We start from the raw sequence: 13962 nt of genomic DNA on the forward strand, positions 1-13962 counted from the left end.
AAGATGGGGGGTGGCCACCAAAATGGGTGGGGTTGGGGGTCGCCGTGGGCCTGAGGGACGTCGACGGGGGCATGGGGCCACCTCGGGGCATTGGTGGCCACGGTGGCCACCTTGATCAAGGGATGAGTGGCCACCAAGTGAAGGCTGGTGTCCTTAGAGACACCTGTGTGGCTCTGGTGGCCACCATCCCCTGGGTCACAGGGCCAAAGATGGGGGGTGGCCACCAAAATGGGTGGGGTTGGGGGTCGCCGTGGGCCTGAGGGATGTCGACGGGGGTGTGGGGCCACCTCGGGGCGTTGGTGGCCACGGTGGCCACCTCGATCTAGGGATGAGTGGCCACCAAGGCCCTTAGGGACTATCCGTGAGGTGGCCGTGGCTCTGGTGGCCACCATCCCCTGGGGCGTAGGGGCAAAGATGGGGGGTGGCCACCAAATGGATGGGGTTGGGGGTCGCCGTGGGTCTGAGGGATGTCGACGGGGGCGTGGGGCCACCTCGGGGCACTGCTGGCCACGGTGGCCACCTCGATCTGGAGGTGAGTGGCCACCAAGTGAAGGCCGGCGTCCTTAGAGACACCTGTGTGGCTCTGGTGGCCACCATCCCCTGGGGTGTAGGGCCAAAGATGGGGGGTGGCCACCAAACGGGTGGGGTTGGGGGTCGCCGTGGGCCTGAGGGATGTCAATGGGGTGTGCAGCCACCTCAGGGCGTTGGTGGCCACGGTGGCCACCTCGATCTGGAGGTGAGTGGCCACCAAGTGAAGGCCAGCGTCCTTAGAGACACCTGTGTGGCTCTGGTGGCCACAGTTCCATGGGTCACAGGGCCAAAGATGGGGGGTGGCCACCAAAATGGGTGGGGTTGGGGGTCGCCGTGGGCCTGAGGGATGTCGACGGGGGCGTGGGGCCACCTCGGGGCGTTGGTGGCCACGGTGGCCACCTCGATCTGGAGGTGAGTGGCCACCAAGGCCCTTAGGGACTATCCGTGAGGTGGCCGTGGCTCTGGTGGCCACCATCCCCTGGGGCGTAGGGGCAAAGATGGGGGGTGGCCACCAAATGGATGGGGTTGGGGGTCACCGTGGGCCCGAGGGATGTCGACGGGGGTGTGGGGCCACCTCGGGGCGTTGGTGGCCACGGTGGCCACCTCGATCTGGAGGTGAGTGGCCACCAAGTGAAGGCTGGCGTCCTTAGAGACACCTGTGTGGCTCTGGTGGCCACATTCCACGGGTCACAGGGCCAAAGAAGGGGGGTGGCCACCAAATGGGTGGGGTTGGGGGTCGCCGTGGGCCTGAGGGATGTCGACGGGGGTGTGGGGCCACCTCGGGGCGTTGGTGGCCACGGTGGCCACCTTAATCAAGGGATGAGTGGCCACCAAGTGAAGGCTGGTGTCCTTAGAGACACCTGTGTGGCTCTGGTGGCCACCGTTTCACGGGTCACAGGGCCAAAGAAGTGGGGTGGCCACCAAACGGGTGGGGTTGGGGGTCACCATGGGCCTGAGGGACGTTGACGGGGGCGTGGGGCCACCTCGGGGCGTTGGTGGCCACGGTGGCCACCTCGATCTGGAGGTGAGTGGCCACCAAGTGAAGGCCGGTGTCCTTAGGGACACCTGTGTGGCTCTGGTGGCCACATTCCACGGGTCACAGGGCCAAAGATGGGGGGTGGCCACCAAAATGGGTGGGGTTGGGGGTCGCCGTGGGCCTGAGGGATGTTGATGGGGTGTGGGGCCACCTCGGGGCGTTGGTGGCCACGGTGGCCACCTCGATCTAGGGATGAGTGGCCACCAAGTGAAGGCCGGCGTCCTTAGAGACACCTGTGTGGCTCTGGTGGCCACCATTCCATGGGTCGCAGGGCCAAAGATGGGGGGTGGCCACCAAAATGGGTGGGGTTGGGGGTCGCCGTGGGCCTGAGGGATGTCGATGGGGTGTGGGGCCACCTCAGGGCGTTGGTGGCCACGGTGGCCACCTCAATCTAGGGATGAGTGGCCACCAAGTGAAGGTGGTGACGGGCCACCAAGGCCCTTAGGGACTATCCGTGAGGTGGCCGTGGCTCTGGTGGCCACCATCCCCTGGGGCGTAGGGGCAAAGATGGGGGGTGGCCACCAACTGGACGTGGCCGGGGGTCACCGCGGGGGGCCTCAGGGCCACCTACAAGGTTAGACGCCGGCCGCGGTGGCCACCTCCATCTGCAGAGAAAGGGCCCCGCGGCCACCAGACGAAGGTGGGGGGGGGGTGGGTGGTTCCGGTGGCCACCGTCCCCCGGGCGCAACGTGTCCCTCGTGTGTCGTGTCCCCTCCCCCAGGTGGAGACCATCGGGGACGCCTACATGGTGGCCTCGGGGCTACCGAAACGCAACGGCAACCGGCACGCGGGGGAGATAGCCAACATGTCCCTGGACATCCTCAGCTCCGTCGGCACCTTCAAGATGCGGCACATGCCCGAGGTGCCCGTCCGCATCCGCATCGGCCTCCATTCGGGTGAGGCCACGCCCACCCCTGCCCCCCCCTCCCCCACCAGCCCCCCCAAAGACCACGCCCAGCCCCGACGGCCACGCCCCCAACGCTCGGCCAAGCCCCGACATGGCCGGCGCCCAAGATGGCCGACACCCAAGATGGCCGACACCCATCGGCTGGGAGCCCCCCCGGCCACGCCCCACAAGACCACGCCCACCTCCTACCCTTGCATTGGCCACGCCCCAACACTTGGCCAACCCCCAATATGGCCGACGCCCAAGATGGCCGTCACCCAAGATGGCCGACGCCCAAGATGGCCGACGCCCATCGGCTGGGACCCCCCTGGCCACGCCCCACAAGACCACGCCCACCCCTATGGCCACGCCCCCAACACTTGGCCAACCCCCAACATGGCCGACACCCAAGATGGCCGACACCCAAGATGGCCGACGCCCATCAGCCGGGAGCCCCCTGGCCACGCCCACAAGACCACGCCCATCCCCGATGGCCACGCCCCTCCCTCTTGGCCACGCCCCCAACGCTCGGCCACACCCCCGACACGGCCGTCACCCATTGGCCAGGACACTCCCCTCCCCCCCCCCCGGCCACGCCCCCAAAGACCCCGCCCGCCCCCTCCCCCGGGGTGGCCACGCCCCCACATTGGCCACGCCCCCCCCGCCGTCTCTCCCCCCGCCCTTCGGTGGCCGCCCATTGCTCACACCCCCCCCCCTTGACCACGCTCCCCCTTTGACCCCGCCCCCTCCGTGGCCACGCCCCCACCTTGGCCACGCCCCCCCCATCCCTCCCCCTCCCCCTCCGGTGGCCGCCCATTGCCCACACACACCCCCCACCCACCCCCTTTGACCACGCCCCCCTTTGACCACGCCCCCTCCGTGGCCACGCCCCCTTGGCCACGCCCCCTCGTGACCACGCCCCCTCCGTGACCACGCCCCCTCCGTGACCACGCCCCCTTGGCCACGCCCTCATCCCTCCCCCCACCCTTCTGCAGCTGCCCATTGCCCACACACCCCCCACGCCCCCCTTTGACCACGCCCCCATTTGACCACGCCCCCTCCGTGACCACGCCCACCCCGTGACCACGCCCCCATTCATGACCACGCCCCCCCTTGGCCACGCCCCCACATCCCTCCCCCCATCCTTCCGTGGCCGCCCATTGCCCACACCCCCCCCGACCACGCCCCCCCCTTGACCACACCCCCCTTGACCACGCCCCCTCCGTGACCACGCCCCCCTTGACCACGCCCCCTCCGTGACCACGCCCCCCCATCCCTCCCCCTTCTCTGGCCGCCCATTGCCTACACCCCCCACCCCCATCCCCGGTGACCACGCCCCCCCTTGGCCACGCCCCCCCCCCCCCCGCCGTCTCTCCCCCTGCCCTTCGGCAGCCGCCCATTGCCCACCCCCCCACACCCACCCCTTTGACCACGCCCCCCTTTGACCACGCCCCCTTCGTGGCCACGCCCCCCCCATCCCTCACCTGCCCTTCAGTGGCTGCCCATTGCCCACAGACACCCCCCCGCCCCCACCCCCTTTGACCACGCCCCCCTTTGACCACGCCCCCTCCGTGACCACGCCCCCTCCGTGACCACGCCCCCTCCGTGACCACGCCCCCTTGGCCACGCCGTCATCCCTCCCCCCACCCTTCTGCAGCCGCCCATTGCCCACACACCCCCCACGCCCCCCCTTTGACCACGCCCCCTCCGTGACCACGCCCACCCCGTGACCACGCCCACCCCGTGACCACGCCCCCATTCATGACCACGCCCCCCCTTGGCCACGCCCCCCCGCCATCCCTCCCCCTTCAGTGGCTGCCCATTGCCCACAGACACCCCCACCCTCCCTTTGACCACGCCCCCCTTGACCACGCCCCCCCTTTACCACGCCCCCTCCGTGGCCACGCCCCCCCCATCCCTCACCTGCCCTTCGGTGGCCGCCCATTGCCCACAGACACCCCCCCGCCCCCACCCCCTTTGACCACGCCCCCCTTTGACCACGCCCCCTCCGTGGCCACGCCCCCTTGACCACGCCCCCCCGTGGCCACGCCCCCCGCAGGCCCGTGCGTGGCGGGGGTGGTGGGGCTGACCATGCCGCGGTACTGCCTCTTCGGGGACACCGTCAACACCGCGTCCCGCATGGAGTCCACCGGCCTGCGTGAGTCCCCCCGCCCCACAGCCCGCCCCACAGCCCGCCCCACAGCCTGCCCCACAGCCTGCCCCACGCCCCGCCCCACCCCCGCGTCCCCATCCCCACCCCCCCGCCCCCCAACACGGGTCTCACCCGGTGCCCCCGTCCCCACACGGGTCCCCAACACGCCTGGCCCTGACCCACACCTGGCCCTGACCCACACATGGCCCTGACCCACACGTCCCCCACACGCCTGTCCCCATCCCCGCCCCCGTCCCCAACACGCCTGGCCCCGCCCCACACATGTCCCCCGCCCCACACATGGCCCTGACCCACACGTGTCCCCGCCCCACACGTGGCCCTGACCCACACGTGTCCCCGCCCCACACGTGGCCCTGACCCACACGTGGCCCCGACCCACACATGGCCCTGACCCACACGTGTCCCCGACCCACACGTGTCCCTGACCCACACGTCCCCAACACACACATGTCCCTGACCCACACATGTCCCTGCCCCACACATGTCCCTGACCCACACGTCCCCAACACACGTGTCCCCATCCCCACCCCCATCCCCAACACGCCTGGCCCCGCCCCACACATGTCCCCCACCCCACACGTTTCCCCGCCCCACATGTGTCCCTGACCCACACATGGCCCTGACCCACACGTGGGCCTGACCCACACATCCCCCACACGCATGTCCCCGCCCCACACGTGTCCCCCACCCCACACGTGTCCCTGCCCCACACGTGTCCCCAACCCACGTGTCCCCAACACACACGTGTCCCTGACCCACACGTGTCCCTGACCCACAGATCCCCAACACACATGTCCCCGCCCCACACACGTCCCCCACCCACACGGGTCCCCCACCCCACACGTGTCCCTGCCCCACACGTGTCCCCCACCCACGGGTCCCCAACACACACATCTCCCTGACCCACACATGGCCCTGACCCACACATGGCCCTGACCCACACGTGGCCCTGACCCACAGATCCCCAACACACCTGGCCCCGCCCCACACATGTCCCCCACCCCACACATGGCCCTGACCCACAGGTGTCCCCCACCCATGTGTCCCCGCCCCACACGTGGCCCTGACCCACACATCCCCAACACGTGTGTCCCCACCCCACACGTGTCCCCCACCCACAGGTCCCCACCCCACACGTGTCCCTGACCCACACGTCCCCAACACACCTGGCCCCGACCCACATGTGTCCCCCACCCCACACATATCCCTGACCCACACGTGTCCCCGACCCACGGGTCCCCGACCCACACATGCCCCCCACCCCACACATGGCCCTGACCCACACGTGTCCCCCACCCACGGGTCCCCAACACACATGTGTCCCTGACCCACACGTGGCCCTGACCCACACGTGGCCCTGACCCACATGTCCCCAACACACCTGGCCCCGCCCCACATGTGTCCCCAACCCATGTGTCCCCACCCCACACGTGTCCCTGACCCACACGTGTCCCTGTCCCACAGATCCCCAACACGCGTGTCCCTGCCCCACACGTGTCCCTGCCCCACAGATCCCCAACACGCGTGTCCCTGCCCCACACATGTCCCTGACCCAGACGTGTCCCCGCCCCACATGTGTCCCCGACCCCCAGGTCCCCAACACGCGTGTCCCCGCCCCACACGTGTCCCCAACACGGGTCTCACCTGGTGTCCCCACCCCACGTGTCCCCATCCCCACCCCTGACCCCGCCCCACACATGTCCCCGCCCCACACGTGTCCCCAACACACCTGGTCTCGACCCACACGTGTCCCCGCCCCACACGTCCCCAACACGTGTGTCCCCGCCCCACACACGTCCCCAACCCACCTGGTCTCGACCCACACGTCTCCCTGCCCCACATGTCCCCGACACGCGTGTCCCCGCCCCACGCGTCTCCCTGACCCACGGGTCTCCAACGCACGTGTCCCCCCCCCCCCCCACCCCAACCCGTGTCCCCGCCCCACACATGTCCCCGCCGCGCGTCCCGGGGGTCCCCCCGCCGTGGGGCGCCGTGGGGCGCGGGGGGTGACGGGGTGTCCCCGCAGCGTACCGCATCCACGTCAACGCCCGCACGGTGGCCATTCTGCTGGCCCTGCAGGAGGGCTTCAAGCTGGACATTCGGGGCAAGACCGAGCTCAAGGTGACCCCCGGCGCCCCCCAAGTGCCCCCAGTGCCCCACAAGTGCCCCCCAAGTGCCCCCAAAGTGACAGTAGGGACCCCCAAATGACGCCCAAAGTGCCCTTAGCGACCCCCAAGTGCCCCCCAAGTGGCCTGAGTGACCCCCAAGTGCCCCCCAAGTGCCCCCCAAGTGGCCTGAGTGACCCCCAAGTGACCCGAGTGACCCCCAAGTGCCCCCAGTGACCCCCAAGTGCCCCCAAAGTGACCGTAGGGACCCCCAAATGACGCCCAAAGTGCCCTTAGCGACCCCCAAGTGCCCCCCAAGTGGCCTGAGTGCCCCCCAAGTGACCCCCAAGTGCCCCCCAAGTGGCCTGAGTGACCCCCAAGTGACCCGAGTGACCCCCAAGTGCCCCCAGTGACCCCCAAGTGCCCCCAAAGTGACCGTAGGGACCCCCAAATGACGCCCAAAGTGCCCTTAGCGACCCCCAAGTGCCCCCCAAGTGGCCTGAGTGACGCCTGAGTGACCCCCAAGTGCCCCCCAAGTGGCCTGAGTGCCCCCCAAGTGCCCCCCAAGTGACCCGAGTGCCCCCCAAGTGCCCCCAGTGACCCCCAAGTGCCCCCAAAGTGACCGTAGGGACCCCCAAATGACGCCCAAAGTGCCCTTAGCGACCCCCAAGTGCCCCCCAAGTGGCCTGAGTGACCCCCAAGTGCCCCCAGTGACCCCCAAGTGCCCCCAAAGTGACCGTAGGGACCCCCAAATGACGCCCAAAGTGACCTTAGCGACGCCCCAAGTGACCCCCAAGTGCCCTTAGTGCCCCCCAAGTGGCCTTAGAGACCCCCAAAGTGCCTCCCAAGTGCCCCCCAAGTGCCCTTAGTGGCCCCCCCAAGTGCCCCCCAAGTGCCCTTAGCGACCCCCAAGTGCCCCCCAAGAGCCCCCCAAGTGACCCGAGTGACCCCCAAGTGCCCCCACTGACCCCCAAGTGACCCCCAAGTGCCCCCAAAGTGACCGTAGGGACCCCCAAATGACGCCCAAAGTGCCCTTAGCGACCCCCAAGTGCCCCCCAAGTGCCCCCCAAGTGGCCTGAGTGACCCCCAAGTGACCCGAGTGACCCCCAAGTGCCCCCAGTGACCCCCAAGTGCCCCCAAAGTGACCGTAGGGACCCCCAAATGACGCCCAAAGTGCCCTTAGCGACCCCCAAGTGCCCCCCAAGTGGCCTGAGTGACCCCCAAGTGACCCCCAAGTGCCCCCAGTGACCCCCAAGTGCCCCCAAAGTGACCGTAGGGACTCCCAAATGACGCCCAAAGTGCCCTTCGTGACCCCCAAGTGCCCCCAAAGTGCCCCCCAAGTGCCCTTCGTGACCCCCAAGTGACCCCCAAGTGCCCTCAGTGACCCCCAAGTGCCCCCAGTTCCCCCCAAGTGCCCCCAAAGTGACCTTAGCGACCCCCCAAGTGACCCCCAAGTGCCCTTAGTGCCCCCCAAGTGCCCCCAAAGTGACCTTAGTGACCCGCAAGTGCCCTTAGTGACCCCCAAGTGGCCTTAGAGACCCCCAAAGTGCCTCCCAAGTGCCCCCCAAGTGCCCTTAGTGGCCCCCCCAAGTGCCCCCCAAGTGCCCTTAGTGACCCCCAAGTGCCCCCCAAGTGGCCTGAGTGCCCCCCAAGTGATCCCCAAGTGCCCTCAGTGACCCCCAAGTGCCCCCAGTGACCCCCAAGTGCCCCCAAAGTGACCGTAGGGACCCCCAAATGACGCCCAAAGTGCCCTTAGCGACCCCCAAGTGCCCCCCAAGTGGCCTGAGTGACCCCCAAGTGGCCCCCAAGTGACCCGAGTGACCCCCAAGTGCCCCCAGTGACCCCCAAGTGCCCCCAAAGTGACCGTAGGAACCCCCAAATGACGCCCAAAGTGCCCTTAGCGACCCCCAAGTGCCCCCCAGGTGGCCTGAGTGACCCCCAAGTGGCCCCCAAGTGACCCGAGTGACCCCCAAGTGCCCCCAGTGACCCCCAAGTGCCCCCAAAGTGACCGTAGGAACCCCCAAATGACGCCCAAAGTGCCCTTAGCGACCCCCAAGTGCCCCCCAAGTGCCCCCCAGGTGGCCTGAGTGACCCCCAAGTGACCCCCAAGTGCCCTTAGTGCCCCCCAAGTGGCCTTAGTGACCCCCCAAGTGACCCCCAAATGCCTTCCAAGTGCCCCCCAAGTGCCCTGAGTGACCCCCAAGTGACCCCCAAGTGCCCCATTGCTCCTTTATTGACCCCGTGGCTCTACGTCACCCCTTAATTGCCCCCGCTGACCTCTTATTGCCCCCTTATTGCCCCAAGTGCCCCCTTATTGCCCCCCAACGCCCCCTTATTGCCCCCCAGTGCCCCCCTATTGCCCCCTTTCTGCCCCCCAACGCCCCCTCATCCCCCCTATTGCCCCTGTACTACCCCTTAATTGCCCCCATCGGCCCCCAATTGCCCCCATCGCCCCCTCATTGCCCCCTTTCTGCCCCCCAATGCCCCCTTATTACCCCTTTATTGCCCCCCTTACCCCCTTAGTTGCCCTCATTGCCCCTTTAATTGCCCCCATTACCCCCTTAATTGCCCCCACTGACCTTTTATTGCCCCCTTATTGCCCCAAGGGCCCCCTCATTGCCCCCCAATGCTTCCTTATTGCCCCTATTGGCCCCTTATTGCCCCCGAACGCCCCTTTATTCCCCCTATTCTCCCCTTATTGCCCCCAGTGCCTCCTTAAATGCCCCTATTGCCCCTTTAATTGCCCCCGCTACCCTCTAATTGCCCCCTTATCGCCCCCCAATGCCCCCCTTTTGCCCCCTTTCTGCCCCCCAACGCCCCCTCATCCCCCCTATTGCCCCTGTACTACCCCTTAATTGCCCCCATCGGCCCCCAATTGCCCCCATCGCCCCCTAATTGCCCCCTTTCTGCCCCCCAATGCCCCCTTATTACCCCTTTATTGCCCCCCTTACCCCCTTAGTTGCCCTCATTGCCCCTTTAATTGCCCCCATTACCCCCTTAATTGCCCCCACTGACCTTTTATTGCCCCCTTATTGCCCCAAGGGCCCCCTCATTGCCCCCCAATGCTTCCTTATTGCCCCTATTGGCCCCTTATTGCCCCCGAACGCCCCTTTATTCCCCCTATTCTCCCCTTATTGCCCCCAGTGCCTCCTTAAATGCCCCTATTGCCCCTTTAATTGCCCCCGCTACCCTCTAATTGCCCCCTTATCGCCCCCCAATGCCCCCCTTTTGCCCCCTTTCTGCCCCCCAACGCCCCCTCATCCCCCCTATTGCCCCTGTACTACCCCTTAATTGCCCCCATCGGCCCCCAATTGCCCCCATCGCCCCCTAATTGCCCCCTTTCTGCCCCCTCATTGTCCCCTTTGTGCCCCCAAATGCCCCCTTATTCCCCCCTTATTACCCCTTTATTGCCCCCCTTACCCCTTTAGTTGCCCTCATTGCCCCTTTAATTGCCCCCATTACCCCCTTAATTGCCCCCACTGGCCCTTAATTGCCCCCATTACCCCCTTAATTGCCCCCACTGACTTCTTATTGCCCCCTTATTGCCCCAAGGGCCCTCTCATTGCCACCCAATGCTTCCTTATTGCCCCTATTCTCCCCTTATTGCCCCCCAATGCCCCCCTTGCCCCCTTAATTGCCCCGGCTACCCTCTTATTGCCCCCTTATCGCCCCCCATTACCCCCTATTGCCCCCTTTCTGCCCCCCAACGCCCCCTCATCCCCCCTATTGCCCCCTTACTACCCCTTAATTGCCCCCATCACCCCCTAATTGCCCCCATCGCCCCCTCATTGCCCCCTTTCTGCCCCCCAATGCCCCCTTATTACCCCTTTATTGCCCCCCTTACCCCCTTAGTTGCCCTCATTGCCCCTTTAATTGCCCCCATTACCCCCTTAATTGCCCCCACTGACCTTTTATTGCCCCCTTATTGCCCCAAGGGCCCCCTCATTGCCCCCCAATGCTTCCTTATTGCCCCTATTGGCCCCTTATTGCCCCCGAACGCCCCTTTATTCCCCCTATTCTCCCCTTATTGCCCCCATTACCCCTTTAATTGCCCCCTTAATTGCCCCCGCTACCCTCTAATTGCCCCCTTATTGCCCCCCAATGCCCCCCTTTTGCCCCCTTTCTGCCCCCCAACGCCCCCTCATTCCCCCTATTGCCCCCTTACTACCCCTTAATTGCCCCCATCGGCCCCCCCAATTGCCCCCACTGCCCCCTAATTGCCCCCTTTCTGCCCCCCCCCAGGGGAAGGGTGTGGAGGACACCTACTGGCTGGTGGGACGCGAGGGCTTCACCAAACCCATCCCCACCCCCCCCGACCTGCTGCCCGGGTGAGCCCCACGTCTGCGACCCCCACTTTGGGGGCGGGGGGGGTGCTGGGTCCCATGGCGGGGGGGGGGGGGCAGACGCCTGGGTCCCCTTTTGGGGGGTTGCGGGGGGTCTCTGGGTCTCATTGGGGGGGTCCCTAAGGGGGTCTCTGGGTCCCATGTGGGGGGACAGATGCCTGGGTCCCCTTTTGGGGGGCTGGGGGGGGTCTCTGGGTCCCATGGGGGGGTCTATAAGGGGGTCCCTGGGTCCCATACGGGGGGGCGGATGCCTGGGTCCCCTCTTGGGGGGCTGGGGGGGTCCCGGGGTCCCATAAAGGGGGGGGAAAGTGCCTGGGTCCCCTCTTGGGGGGCTGGGGGGGGTCTCTGGGTCTCATGGGGGGGTCCCTAAGGGGGTCTCTGGGTCCCATGTGGGGGGACAGATGCCTGGGTCCCCTTTTGGGGGGCTGGGGGGGGTCTCTGAGTCCCATGGGGGGGTCTATAAGGGGGTCCCTGGGTCCCATAAGGGGGGGGCAGATGCCTGGGTCCCCCTTTTGGGGGGCTGGGGGTGGGTCCCTGAGTCCCATGGGGGGGCTGGGGGGGTCTCTGGGTCTCATAAGGGGGGGTGGACACCTGGGTCCCCTTTGGGGGCCTAGGGGGGGTCTCTGGGTCTCATGGAAGGGGGGGGAAGTGCCTGGGTGCCCTCTTGGGGGGCTGGGGGGGTCTCTGGGTCCCACGGGGGGGTCCCTGAGGGGGTCTCTGGGTCCCATAAATGGGGGGCGGACACCTGGGTCCCATCTGGGGGGGCTGGGGGGGTTTCTGGGTCCCATAAGGGGGGGCAGATGCCTGGGTCCCCTTTTGGGGGGCTCGGGAGGGTCCCTGGATCCCATGGAACAGGGGGGAAGGTGCCTGGGTCCCCTTTGGGGGGGGCTGGGGGGGTCTCTGGGTCCCATGGGGGGGGGGACAGATGCCTGGGTCCCCTTTTGGGGGGCTGGGGGGGGTCTCTGGGTCCCATGGAAGGGGGGGGAAAGTGCCTGGGTCCCCTCTTGGGGGGCTGGGGGGGTCTCTGAGTCCCATGGAAGGGGGGGGAAAGTGCCTGGGTCCCCTTTTGGGGGGCTCGGGAGGGTCTCTGGGTCCCATGGAGGGGGGAGGAAGGTGCCTGGGTCCCCTTTGGGGGGGCTGGGGGGGGTCTCTGGGTCCCATGGGGGGGTCTATAAGGGGGTCCCTGGGTCCCATAAGGGGGGGGCAGATGCCTGGGTCCCCCTTTTGGGGGGCTGGGGGGGTCTCTGGGTCTCATAAGGGGGGGTGGACACCTGGGTCCCCTTTGGGGGCCTAGGGGGGGTCTCTGGGTCCCATGGAAGGGGGGGGAAAGTGCCTGGGTCCCCTTTTTGGGGGGCTGGGGGGGGTCTCTGGGTCTCATGGGGGGATCTATAAGGGGATCCCTGGGTACCATAAGGGGGGGCAGACGCCTGGGTCCCCTTTGGGGGGGCCTGGGGGGGAGGTCTCTGCGTCTCGGGGGTCCCTGAGGGGGTCTCTGGGTCCCATAAGTGGGGGGCGGACACCTGGGTCCCATCTGGGGGGGCTGGGGGGGTCCCTGGGTCCCATAAGGGGGGGGCAGATGCCTGGGTCCCCTTTTGGGGGGCTGGGGGTGGGTCCCTGAGTCCCATGGGGGGGTCTATAAAGGGGTCTCTGGGTCCCATACGGGGGGGCGGATGCCTGGGTCCCCTCTTGGGGGGCTGGGGGGGGTCCCGGGGTCCCATAAAGGGGGGGGAAAGTGCCTGGGTCCCCTTCTCATGGGGGGGTCCCTAAGGGGGTCTCTGGGTCCCATGTGGGGGGACAGATGCCTGGGTCCCCTTTTGGGGGGCTGGGGGGGTCTCTGGGTCCCATGGAAGGGGGGGAAAGTGCCTGGGTCCCCTCTTGGGGGGCTGGGGGGGTCCCTGGGTCCCATAAGGGGGGGCAGACGCCTATGTCCGCTTTGGGGGGGCTGGGGGGGTCTCTGGGTCCCATGGGGGGGTCTATAAGGGGGTCGCTGGGCCCCACGGGGGGGACGACAGATGCCTGGGTCCCCTTTGGGGGCGCTGGGGGGGGGGTCCCTGGGTCCTGTGGGGGGGGGGGGGGGGGTGGGTGGTGTGGGCTGGGGGGGGGTCCATGGAGGGGGCTGGGGTGGGGGGGGGTGTCCCTAGGTCCCATGGAGGGGAGGGGGGTGTGTGTGTGTGTGTCCCCAAATCCCATGGGGCGAGGCCGGGGATGGGACCCCCGTGTCCGTGTCCCCTCCCCCCCCCCCAAATCCCGGACCCTCGTATCTTCCCCACCCCACCCCCCCCCCGCCCCCACAACCTCCTGCCCCACCCCCTGCCCCACCTCCTGCCCCACAGGGCCAGCAACCACGGCATCAGCCTGGACGAGATCCCGCCCGGAGAGGAGGAAGAAACTGGAAAAGGCCCGGCCGGGGCAGGTGCTTAAATAGGCCTCGGTAAGCCACGCCCCCTTCCCCGCCAAGCCACGCCCCCTCCCCGCCAAGCCCACGCCCCCTTCCCCGCCAAGCCACGCCCCCCGCCGCAACCCCCTCCAGTGGCAAACCCCGCCCCCTCCCCACCCAGCCCCGCCCCTTCGAACCAGGCCCCGCCCCCCCAAACAGGCTCCGCCCCCTCCCAACCAGGGCCCGCCTCTCCAAAACAGGCCCGCCCTTCAAATCTGGCTCTGCCCCCTCCAAAATAGGCCCCGCCCCCTCCCAACCAGGCCCCGCCCTTCAAATCTGGCCCGCCCCCTCCAAAATAGTCCCCGCCTCTTCAAAATGGGCCCCGCCCCCTCCCAACCTGCTCCCACCTCTTCAAACCAGGCCCCGCCCCCTCCAAAATAGGCCACGCCCCATCCCAAACGGGCCCCGCCCCTTCAAACCAGGCTCCGCCGCCTCCAGTCCAGGCCCCGCC

At 67.8% G+C, this 13962-nt stretch overlaps 1 protein-coding gene across 1 annotated transcript in view; it reads left to right on the forward strand.

Moving 5' to 3' along the window:
* The window catches only part of LOC141737089 (retinal guanylyl cyclase 1-like), a 51082-nt gene extending 37583 nt beyond the window's left edge, over nt 1-13499 (forward strand). The window contains 6 exon segments of the mRNA XM_074571704.1: nt 2289-2463; nt 4513-4611; nt 6653-6747; nt 10974-11059; nt 13408-13444; nt 13446-13499. Of these exon segments, the coding sequence (XP_074427805.1) occupies nt 2289-2463; nt 4513-4611; nt 6653-6747; nt 10974-11059; nt 13408-13444; nt 13446-13499 (546 nt within the window).
* Nucleotides 13500-13962: the final 463 nt, after the last annotated feature.

The sequence above is a fragment of the Larus michahellis genome, unplaced genomic scaffold (assembly GCF_964199755.1).
Source record: "Larus michahellis unplaced genomic scaffold, bLarMic1.1 SCAFFOLD_408, whole genome shotgun sequence".
NCBI lineage: Eukaryota > Metazoa > Chordata > Aves > Charadriiformes > Laridae > Larus > Larus michahellis.